Source organism: Rhopalosiphum maidis, chromosome 2 (assembly GCF_003676215.2).
Source record: "Rhopalosiphum maidis isolate BTI-1 chromosome 2, ASM367621v3, whole genome shotgun sequence".
NCBI lineage: Eukaryota > Metazoa > Arthropoda > Insecta > Hemiptera > Aphididae > Rhopalosiphum > Rhopalosiphum maidis.
The window spans coordinates 56,935,361-56,948,455 of NC_040878.1; the positions used below are offsets into that span (position 1 = coordinate 56,935,361).

The following is a 13,095-nucleotide window of genomic DNA, read 5'->3' on the forward strand; positions in this document are numbered from 1 at the left end:
CCGTTATATTTGCCATTGGAAAATATATATTAGCAATGTTATAAATGACATAAAAAAAAAAAACTGCGCAAAAATATTCGTACTTCAGATTTTTGTCTTGAAGAATAGTGTTACTAACTTTCAAATTAATTAATATATTATCGACTATAATACAGTGTGTAAGCAAAAGACATCTTTTCTACACGAAGGTGTTTAGACCTCCAGATTTTTGGTGAATCTAGTTGCCCAGATCATCAATGACATCACATACATATCATAAACACTTTTGTGATATACTACGATCAAGTGAGTCTATACATCCGCAGTCCGCATCATGTGTATCTGCGAGTGTATAATTTATGATCGTAATCGAAAGTGTGGGGGGAGTTGGGGGGGGGGCGGTCAATTTCGGGCTTAAACCTCTACCATCGAAACTTTTCAATAAAATCTTATAATACTCGTTTAAACACTATAATTGTGTTAATTAATTACCAAATATTGAAAACATAAGTTTGAAAATCTACTATAAATATTTATTAGCAAAAATATTATTGGAGTTATTATTTTTATTATTGATTCACTCCTTCCCCCTAAAAAAATTCACACTAGATAGGGTGTGTTTGTTAACAACGCGGGTATTATTTATTTTATATTATATATACCGTCGAACATGTATGTCTGTAGTCCACTCATATTCTCTTCCTACTGCTCGTTCAGTGTGAAATTTAATAACGCTCCTCATCGTCGCGGCCGATCGCGCGCCATTATGTTCGAAGGGATTGCGCCTGCGAATTAGCAATATCCTGATACGCACACATACACTACACACATGAAAAGAAAAACGCTCGGGCGTGCGCGCGCTTGCGCACACACAGATGTCATATGCATAAACCGCGGTCGGGCGTCACAGGATAGATGCCGGGAGACCGGGAGTAGCGTTGCTCAGTAACCGAATCGTTGAGCGGCAGACGAGTCGACGCCTTAAAATTTTTTGCACGCCGTTATTTTTTATTTAGTTAGTTTTTTTTTAACTCACGATGACATAGTAAGTAGTTGCAACACACCATTATTTTTATTATTATTATTATTATTATTATTACTATGCATAGTATATTAGTAGGTATAATGGTTTTTAAGACTTTGCCAATAAATTTATTATACGTGTTTTAATACGATTTTAAATACCATCGAAAAAAATAATAAATGTCACACGTAAAATTACACGTATATAATATATGTATAGGATGCAATCCCAACGAGAACGCCACTGAGAGCAGCTAGCCTGCAGAATGTATACGTTATACGTTAAATATACCTGTATTGTATATCTATATTGTTGTATTATTACTATTTACTACGCTATATAAACTATATTAGTGGTCGTTATTTGTTTATTGGCGAGTTAGTACAGATTTACTATATTTTTTCTTCTGAAATTAATAATAAACGGTATATATCGACACCATTATTATACTCTAGTATACATAGCCCACGAGTACGACTTAAGTATTTTTTTTTTTGGTCGTTAAAATATTTGACAAAAAAGGTTATAACAGAAAATTGATCATCTAAATATACTGTACCTATATGTGCATGGATATGTATTATTCGAATCATGATTTTAATACCATCGAATGGACAACGATTAACTTAAAATTGTCTTTTTGGTTTTAGATATATATTTATATCAATATCTAAAGGGTATAGGTGATTTGCAACCTTATTAGTTAATACTGAAGAATGAATGTTTCATTTTTCCTTTCCTAAAAATTATTATAGTATAGTTATACATAATTATATAATATCAAATACAACTTTAAAAAGATCTAATTATTAACAAACAAAAATTAAAGTTTTATTATTATTTTTATACAAAATAATAAATATTTTAAAGTGTATTATTTACGTTATAATACAAATGTAAAATTAAAACTTTAAAATGTAGGTGACAAAAAATGTTGTTCTATAACATGCATTTTTATTTTTTAATGCAGTATATAATGTTAGATTCAATTTAAAAATAATACATTAAAATATTTACCCAAATTTTATAAATTAAAGTTGCAAATGTAATATACTTATATAATTCGTTCGTAGCTTGTTGATTTTTTTATATTTTCAATCAAATTGGTTTATACTCTATAATGTATGTTTCTCTTGAATGTTTTCCATACGCTTAGTCATTAAAAAATAAAAAGTAGTGATTTAAATATAAAAAAATAACGATTAATCTAGAACTGAGAGTTAAAAAAGAGATAATAACTATACAAATGATTCGTAAATGTTATTATATAATTTATAAACAATTAATGATTAGTACGTCATTATCATTAATATATTCTTATGAAAACCGTATTATCTTTTCTACTACAACAATAATTATACTTGCAACAAATGCATATTAATTATTAGACACTTTATACGTAGCCTTTGATTTATGTGTAATTTATCTTAAATCTCCGATCATTTAATACTATATAAGCTTAAATTATTAGGAATAAAATACTAAAATAGTTTTGGAAAAAAAATCGAATTACATATTTGTTTAACACTTCTAAAAAAGTTAATTAAAAATTATGTTATCGTATTTTTTTTTTTTTTTTTTGAAAATTTAACTTACTTCATTTATATAGTTTTTGTATAATAGGTCATTTATAAAAGCACAAACGTCATGAGCAAACACAGAATCAATTCAATTTCAATAAAGATTGACATTTTAATCGAAATATTAATATATTTTTCAAACAAACTTGAGTGATGGTTTTGAAGGAGCTGGATTGTTTTTTTAATGTCCGGGTAAAATCTTACAACATTGACGTAAAAAAGAAGAAAAAAGTTTTTTTATTAAAGTGTAATACTAACACTTCGTGTAAAAATAAAACTAGTATTTAGCGATATAATATTGACAACGGTGGACCGCGAGCTGTTGTTCGCAAATATAACTAGGGTATACTACATATTAATTGTAGTTTTTAACGATTATTATCAGCTATACCTACGTATATACAGTGCATATCTTACGACATTTAATTATCTATTCTGAATTTTATCCAAATCCACGTCCTCTGAAGATGTGTAATTTTCCTATTGAAATAATTATCAACGTATTAAAGTACTTCATACGCACTCATCGTTTTTATTGAAACGTTTGCAGATCCAAAATCCTGCGTATATAGAGCCGCATACAGTCGTCGACTACAACAACTGTAATTAGATAGAGTAATAAAGAGAGAAAATGGGCGTGAAGCGGAAGGAAGATGGAGCAGCGGTGGCGGAGGATGTGGCTCCAGCCGAAGACAATGGAATCGAATTGAAGCCCAAAATGAGCCTTTTGAACGGCGTCACCGTCATCGTGGGTAGTATCATCGGGTCCGGAATATTCATATCACCGACGGGCGTGTTGGAAAACACCGGGTCGGTGAACGCTTCGTTGATCGTCTGGGTCTTGTCTGGCGTATTTTCGATGGTACCTACTTGCATCCTATTATCACTGTTATTAGTATTATTATTATTATTATTATTATTGATGTAAAGATTCCTTAAAAAGCATACATCATTCGATCATTATAAAATTAATACATTCATTGCTCTACTCAGAACCTAAAATTAGATAAACCATATATTTTTACTATAGTATAATAAAGAAATCGATATTTTAACAAATTTGCTACTTCCCTTAAAATTTTCACCACGTTTCACCCTAAAATATATTATAATAATATTAGGTTCATTATTTATGTTAGTTGCGCCTTGTGCCCAGAAATTTTCATTTAATGAATAATGACGACGAACACACGTTTGGAATAATACAATCTCAAATGAGATGAATGAAATATTTATAACATTTAACCGCAGATAAGTATAAGTGTTATAGTATTTTTATAAATTTTAAAATAAAAAGTTTCCAACAGTAACTCTCTCTACATTGTGTTTGGCATATTAAATTAATATAGTTCAATGTGTTGTAATAATATTTTGTCGTTACATATAAACCAATTATTAATTCAGACCTATAGTTTAGTCGTTATATGGTTATGCCGAAAACGTAATATTAATAAAATGCTATAATATATCCTTAATAAGCACATCGGTCAAATATATTTCTTTATTATTATTATAATTATAATTTTTATCTTTATTGTTTATGATTAAAATATAATTAATATATAATCGAAATATCCGAGAGTACGCGTAATTTTTTTTACATGCAAATATTATGTATAATTTACACTTGCCCAAATTATGTATAAACTTGTAGCCACGGCAAGAAGTCGTCATAGTCAATAATTTTTAAAGTGTACACTTGACATAATGATGTGTTAATCGGACGTAGTTTAGCCCAAACACACTGCAGTATCCTTCAATATCTAACGAACTGTACGGCAAAAGTCCACTACGCAATTGTAACGTTTGAGGTCGATATCAGGGTTGAAACATCTGTTGCCAAACTCGAGAAATGGAGAATATTTTCGATAGGTAATGCCTCCTCTTTTTTTTTTTATAAAATATGTATTGTACTTTAACCACGAAAAAGTTATATTAAAGTAAATGTACTTAAATGGAAACGTGATGTATATCGATTGGCGATTGACTTTATCTCGAAAACATTCTCTATTGAAAATCAACTTGTGTTTGAACTCCGATATCAACCATAGACGCCTACACTATTTATATTTCGTTTATTGGAATTATTTCACTACATCGCCCGTTAGATAGACTTCGGCACGGCATGGACGAGACATAACACAGAGACAGTAGGTACTTACGGGTATTATGTATAGTACACTCGGCAGTCTTATGTCAAGTCGCGTTAAAAATTGATTGATTTAACGGTTCACTAAAACTTAATGGACCAATTACGGATTACTAAATCGCGTTTAAGGGACCTTTAGCTCACTATTTCAGATAGAATGTGATTAAACGTTTAGATAATATATTGTCGGTTAGTTATGCGACCAGGAACTATAACACGTAATTAAACACGTCACATGCCTTATTATTTCGGGACGTCGCTGCGGTTGACATTTACGAGTTATCTTATTCAGGTCGGCGCTTACTGTTATGCGGAACTGGGATGTATGATATCCAAGTCCGGAGCAGACTACGCGTACATCATGGAGACGTTTGGCCCGTTTATAGCTTTCATGCGACTGTGGGTGGAGTGCATGATCGTCCGACCGTGTTCGCAAGCCATCGTCGCCCTCACTTTTAGCCTTTACGTGCTGAAACCCATGTATACCGACTGCGATCCACCCGAAGAGTCCACACGACTGCTAGCCGCCTGTTGCATAGGTAAATATAACGACTCGTGTAATGATAAACGTATGCGGACTAATTATATTGTAATTATAGGGTATCGACTATTGTAGATTGCAGTTATACGTAATACGAGTATAGGTATTTAATAATAAATATTAAGCGGCTGGTAAAAGTTAGGAAAAACGGTTACGACTCTCCGAGCTATTACAGCTAGACAACTTAGATAGGCTTTAACTTTAATAACCTAAGTTATACATGAAAGGCCCCTTGTTGAAACGTATAAAATTGTAAAATATGTTGATGAGTTTTTAAGAGAATATTGGTCAGTGTATAATGTATATGTATGATACCGAGGAAAAAAAAGAAAAATTAAAGCTTAACACTATATTGTAGAAAAAAATTCAAATCTATAAATAAAGTCAATATTTTTTTGTTGTTTCGCCTTTTTTTTGGTGAATCGACTTATGAGTTTTTAAGCTTCAATTTTACGGATGTCAGTTGCAGTCTATTAGAAATGAAATCATACTATATTTTTTATAAGCTGATGTAGTATTATTGTTGTATACTATTTCCGTATCGTTTTCAATAATTTTGAGAATAAAATTATATTTTTTTATACTGATTAATTTTTTAATATTTATTTATTTAAAATACAAAAAATATTCAAATTAATAAAATATTATAAACATACAATAATAGGTAAAATATAATTATATTTATTGAGTTGATGGACCTTATTGACTTTACTCATCATCCTGATAACGACTGTTTTTTTTTGCATAATTTATGTTGCATGTTATAAGTTTGAAAAATACAAAACATATGACGGGAACGAAAAGATAATAATATGTAATTTTTTTTATCTGTTTTATTGTAAAATTTAATTTTATTAGTGAATTGTAATAGGTTTTTTTTAATGCAATTATTTATCATGGATTTTAAATTTTATAATTTGTCCTCTTATATCTATTCGCTGAATTGGCTAAATTGCCCGACATTATAAAATAATATGGAAAACATAAAAACCTATTGACGATTATGCGGAATATATCACGTCAAGGTTAAAAACCAAAAGAGATTAATGTACATGATAGGATCAGTGAGGCACACGTTATCAGCCTTAAAATCTGTAAAAATGCAATTATAATTGAAATTAGACTGTAATAACTAATAACTAATAATAAGTATGTACTATAATAAAAAAAAAAAAATGTAAATATTCGTTGTTACTGAGCCTATTGTGTACATTTTACATTGTATTTTTGCTCTTTTTATGCTCTTTTCAAAACTGGACTCTTATTTCTTTTGCCGGATGTTCAATTTTAACTGTTTTTAAACCTTAAAAAATAAAACGATTTTATAACTATATTATGTTTTACTTTCACGTTTTTTTTTTTTTAACGGTTTTGTGGAAATAGTTAAAGATTGCAGCAGAATTAGCACTGACCGTATTCGAAATCTACCGTACATAAAAAAAAAAACAAATTTTTTTTCAAACTTTAAACGTCATTGAACAAGAACTTACTAAATCTGCAGATAATAAATAACCGTATAGTCACGTTAGAAATTCGCAACTGCTGGGTGGAATTTAATTGTTAAATAGGTTGATCTATATTATTATATCGCTAGTATACACGTAATACAAAATGTGTAAGCTTGTTATTTTACTTATTAAGATATGGTTATTGAAATTAATTTAGCTTTAGCTTATATTATTACGTTAGTAACTGTTAATTTTACGATATTAAATCTTAACATTAAGAAATTAACAGAATTTTAATAGTTTTAGAATAAAAATAAAGTATGTGAATTGTCGATATTGAACCTATAAAAATATCTCGAATTTTAAAACATATTTTAGGAAAATATAAAACTTCATCTGTATAATATGTAAATGATTATTAAAATACATTAAAGTTTATTAAAATAATTTTTTTTATACTATTTTATACAGATAAAAATATTGTACCTACATGAGCAAAACTTGACGCAAATTATTATTTTTATTACATTTATTTTCGTGAAATTTTAATTAAATTTCGTTGTCGGCAAATTATGCAAATGTATTTTTAGCTAGTTATTATAGCGATTACATGGTACTGTAGCCATTAATTTCTTCGATTGTTTAAACATTGCTCTGCTGTATCATATTGGGTTGGTTTAATTTTGATTAGACAAGAGTCAAAAGACATTCATGTTTTAATAATTTTCATAATATTATTCATAATTTGCATACAGTATCATGCAAACTGAGTGGCAAACCGGCCACTGAGTGCAAATAAAACCTTACATTATAATATTAAAGGACTAACGTTTTGTTACAGTAATAAAATAGATGTATATCATTGTTACCAATATTTAGAGCGCAAAGGTTTTTGATTTCAATTATAAATTCACTGATTCTATTCAGACGCATAATAATGTATAATGTTTAGGTACCTACTATATTTAGTGATAAAAGTGGGAATTCGATTTGCGTACGATGTTTGTTAGAAATAAATTTTAACATCACGAATTCATACGTAAATTAATTTTATTTTAGTGTGATGTTGTTTAATTTTACCAATTTTACAATTTTACATAAATTTAAAAATACAATAAATCTAGAGAACAAAAATCGGTCCAGTAAAATTTTAGATAATGTATATAACAGTTCTTTACATAGTTTCTCACCTGCCAAGTATATTATAATATTAATGGTAATAGCTAGGAATCAAAGTTTAAATGATGATCTAATATTATGACCTAAGAGGTACCTATGTATATTATATTTTAGAGTATCTGATTTAAAATCTATTAAACTTCAATAAAAATATATATCATAAATAAATGCTGTTTTTATATATTTATTATTAATTGGCTATAATATATTCCAATAAAAATGATTAATTTAAATTATTTATTTACGAGTTTAGCCAATGGATTTATCAGTGAATATTGAGTAAAAAAGTTTACATTTTAAGGCTTTACAGATAAGACATCATTAGAATTTTTTTAAATTGACAAAAAAAAATTATATACTATTTAATTTTTCTTTCATTACAAACTTGCAACCTAAATAGTAAGCAATAGTATTAAAAGGCTTCACAATAATAATAATAATAATATACAATCGTTTACATATTATAGCTGATGATGGTGAAACACACCGATAAATGAACTCGTACAACTGTAATGTTTCATTTTTAGAAAATGTACAAGTTAATATTTAAATCTTTTCTTAAATCTCAATCACACGTGATTATTCAAGAATATTTCATTTCGGTCCAAGTACGTGAAAACCGCGTGCACAGTTTTCTCCAATGGGAAAATCCACGTGGTAGCAGCTACCGTTCCACTAGAGCTCGGGAAAAATCAATGAAACTTTCGCCCACATCCCCCACCAGATAATGTTAAGCGCGCATCTAACGTTACACAATCACTACAACCTCTTATTAGCAATGACGAATTTTAAAATTGAATTTAAAAATGTTTTCGCATTGAATATTATTGATTTTTATATATTATACATGTATAATAATACATATTTGTAGTTATGACTATACGTATACGTTGAGTATTATGCATACAACATACCTAAATACCTAATAAATTATATTAATACGACTTACGAGATATAAGATAGCTAATTTAATGCTTATAAATTATAATATTTATTGGGTTAATAAATTTAGTAAGTACGTACGTATATATAATATTATATAGTGAAGTTACTTAACAAATTTAAAAAAAAAGATTAAACAAAATATTTTTTATTTATAACAACAGAATATATAGGCCAAGCAATAAACAGTATATACACTATACACTCTTTACAAATTCATATTTATGATCTTTTAAATAGTCTAAAAGGAAACACCTTGTTAACTGCAATATTCGTGAATAATTCGTGGCGAAGAAAATATAACCTAAGCAATATAATGTATGTACACTATATATATAACAATTTTGTGAATACAATTTTAAACGTCATGATAACAATAAAACAAATTATTTTATGGTGAGATCGAAATCACATTATATTTCTGTACGTGAAATAGATTTAAATTGTACGTGTCTATTTTGGAGGAGCTCATACGTCAAGGAATCTTTTTCTGTAGATGATATTCATGCACAATTCAAGCTGAAATGATTATTTACATTTCTGTTCAAGGCATATATTAAGATGGATAATCAATACCTACCTTAATAGTACATAATAATTTAATGGTTTTTTTTATAGTAAAAATTTATTTAAAGTCTATCATTTTTGTTTTGTTAAAATAACGTAATATTTTGTTCACATAATCAATAACTAAAAAAAAGTCAGTGCTTAATTGGTTTTACCTTGATATTAATCTAACTTTTATGGTTATACGAGAATTTTTATTTGGGTTTAATTAAATTCATTTAAAACTTTATAAAGATTACAAATAAATAACTAGAGATATTAGCATAATCATTAGGTATATGTTTATAATTATAATTTGGTATTCAAGATACAATCTCCCTATAAAAATGCGTAAATAAGATTATCCATTTTCAGTTTCTAAAAGTATTAAATTATCTCCAAAATGAATGAAATATTTTGATATTTTATAAATAATTATTATTTATTTTTTAAATTATCAGCAAAGTAATTGAAATAATTTAGATTCATAAAATTAAAATGTACTTAATGTAGTAAATACTACTGTACTAGCTGTATTGTGTAATTTTTAAATACATCTGAAGTACCTATAGTCTACTTCCATAATATTATACATAATATGATGTATGTAATATGAACGTTTTGGAGCACTCTTCTGTTTGAAAAATGTTAACATACATAATAAATAATTGTGTAAGAAAATTTACTATTGTGTAAAACCTGTGGACTGTAGAGTAACCCTTACTATCAAAAACATATTGAAAGAATGTTACAACAGTAAACGGAGAAATACGAAAATGCGCCCTGTAACAGCATATTTTAACATTATTAAAAAAAGCTAAATTGTAAGATATAATATAAGTAAATAAAAATATCATCATAAACATTTAAAAAAAATTAAGCCTATGAAACTGATGTTGTATTTTTTAGGTATTATAAAAATAAATAAATAGTGTGATAATAATTTCATAGTATACTATCAACAATCTCGTCTAGTCTTAAATGCCTGGTTTTGATTTTAGTTGAATTATTAAAATATTTATTATATATTATATATTATATTTATAAAATATTTTTATTTTACGTGTACCTATTATTAGTATTGCTTATTGTATTTTTGATTACGATTTAATTTGGTTTTTTATTTTATCCTTATGATATTTATGGTAAATTGGATTTGTTTTTGTGGTAATTTAATCTAAATTCTAAGTATTTATCACGAAGTGACAAAATGCTATAAGAATGTTAGGAAAATATTTGAAATTAAAGTAGTTTTTAAAAGCAAATCGTATTTCGTTATTTCAATTAAACAGAGTAACGTGTAGAATACTTATTTTGAAAACCAAATACAATTTTCTTTTTAAATCAATAAGTCTGTTATTTGTACCTATTGTGTATTGTCTACCGTTTATTTATTTTTTTAAGCTTTTGAAAAATTATAGTAGAATCTGAAAATAAAACGAAATCGCAAATGTTGTTAATTAAAGCTTATAACGGAAATTAAAAAAATATTGATTTTATAGTACAAATATAGTTGTTAATACATTTTATGTTGATTGAAATCATTTTTTTTCATACGACATACAAGTTGAATATATTGTAATATTATGATGACACAATATTATTCACAATTTAATTTAATTAAACATAAACCTTTGCTGCTGTAATATGAATATTATTGTATTATTGTCCTCTATTACGAATTTATGTACCAATATGGCAACATGACGTACAGAAAGCAGATTTTGAAATTGTGATTTCCAGTAAACTAATGGTTAATTCATTTTTAACATTAATATAGTATTTAGTTAATGCATATTATAGGTACATATTGTATACGAAAACACTGCAAAAATGTAATTTAGTACGTCATAGTACATAATATTATAGTAAATAAATATACGGTGTATATTATGTACTTACCTATACAGTATAAATAATCATCTGCATGACGTATTCAATATTACTATCGTTGGATAGGTTAAGCTATGTAATTATTGAAACACAATTTCTATGGCTAAAAAAATAAAAATATATCTAATCCAACAATACGATACAATGATACCTGTCAACAATATTCACCCGTGTCTAAATTCTTGTTTTTCCATATTTTTTTTTAGTGTTATTGACGTTTATCAACTGCTGGGACGTTAAGTGGGCAACACGCGTACAAGATATTTTCACCTATGCCAAGTTGTTAGCTCTCATGGTCATTATTACCACGGGAATTTACCAGTTATACGCAGGTAAACGCTCTAATTTCTTTTACAAACCATGTTTCCTCGTGATTACTTGTGTATTTAAAATGTTTTACGCGCTACGTTTATGAATTGTATCGAAAACAAATATCAAAAAATAATTTATCGTTGTCGGACTATAGCGAATGACTAATGATTATGAATAAATATAATTATTTTGGGTAGATTAGCGTTTCTCAGGCTTTGAGCCGCCAGCATAATTATAAATCATTTTTTATTGAGGAATATAAACAAATATTACTAATTAATCTAAACAGTTTAAAAAATAGACCTTTTTTAAACACATTTTTGTAAAAAGTTGCTAGAAATATATATGGAAAGTTGTATAATATTCACGTAACGGCTCGTATAAGTATATCATACACAAAGGTTATTGAGAAGCGCTGAAAAGAACTACACTCATTTTTATTTTTCTATAGCTGATGCAGAGACGCCTGGCAAATTGTTATAAAAACTGTTCTTTAAGACTTAAGCACCCATAAAAACCTATGTAAATATTATTCATAGATTTTTTCTTTTATGAAACCATACAAAGATAAGCTTTTTATTACCACACGATTTAATGGTATCTACTATTGAGATTTTCCGGATTACGATTAGAATATTGTTCAGAAATAAAAACGTTTTTAATTGATCTCATATAGTATTCATTCTTTAGGCCTTTAATCTGTATTCTACATTACAAGTAGGGTTGGTCACGTTAATCTTCTGTAGTCTTCCGTGTTTTTTAGTTTACCGTAATTTCCCTATTTACCTATATATATATACTTACGTCTTACTCCATATACTTACATATTAAGACTTAATGAAAAAAGTTTACTGAATTTCCATAAATACACGTATGGACTATTATATGCATACTGTAGGCAACTTCAAAATAGAATCATTAATGTTTAACTTACTAATAAATAGATACATAATATAGGTTTACACCTATTCACTAGGAATTCACTTTAAAGTATTAGATATTTGATATTGTACCTATCTACACAAATTAAACAATTTACGATCACATGTACGTGGGCGTACCTATACCAATACTGGTACGAATTTTTCAATCATTATTTTCGACACCAAGGTTAGGTTAGGTTACCTTAATTATTGTACATTGATAATTTACAGTAATTTAAGTAATTATTTAAAATTTTAAAACGTTTTAAATTTTTTTCCAGTATGTTTAAAGACAATATAATAACTAGAACTTATAAAGCGTAAAATAACGACAATTTTAACTATAATATTGCATATTATAATTGTATTTTCCTATAATTTATTGAATTTTGGCTGTCGGAGTGTCAACATACTACGCTTTCAGTATAAATGTCATGACATATTTCTGAAATAATTTTAAGTGACGATTTAAGCCTATAAAGTTTTGATACGTATAAGTACATCATATAAATAAATTAAATTATTTATTTATTAAAATTAAATTACATTATTTATAAATTCATCAAGAAAATCATTACA

The 13,095-nt window shown here is 27.3% G+C and overlaps 1 protein-coding gene across 1 annotated transcript in view; it reads left to right on the forward strand.

Annotated features, from left to right (window-relative positions):
* Positions 1-906: 906 nt before the first annotated feature.
* The window catches only part of LOC113552727 (Y+L amino acid transporter 2), a 38,268-nt gene continuing 26,079 nt past the window's right edge, over positions 907-13,095 (forward strand). Inside the window, exons 1-4 of the mRNA XM_026955600.1 lie at positions 907-1,024; positions 3,134-3,445; positions 5,025-5,271; positions 11,488-11,613. Coding sequence (XP_026811401.1) covers positions 3,215-3,445; positions 5,025-5,271; positions 11,488-11,613 — 604 coding nt within the window. The 5' untranslated portion in view covers positions 907-1,024; positions 3,134-3,214. The remainder of the gene's footprint in view (positions 1,025-3,133; positions 3,446-5,024; positions 5,272-11,487; positions 11,614-13,095) is intronic.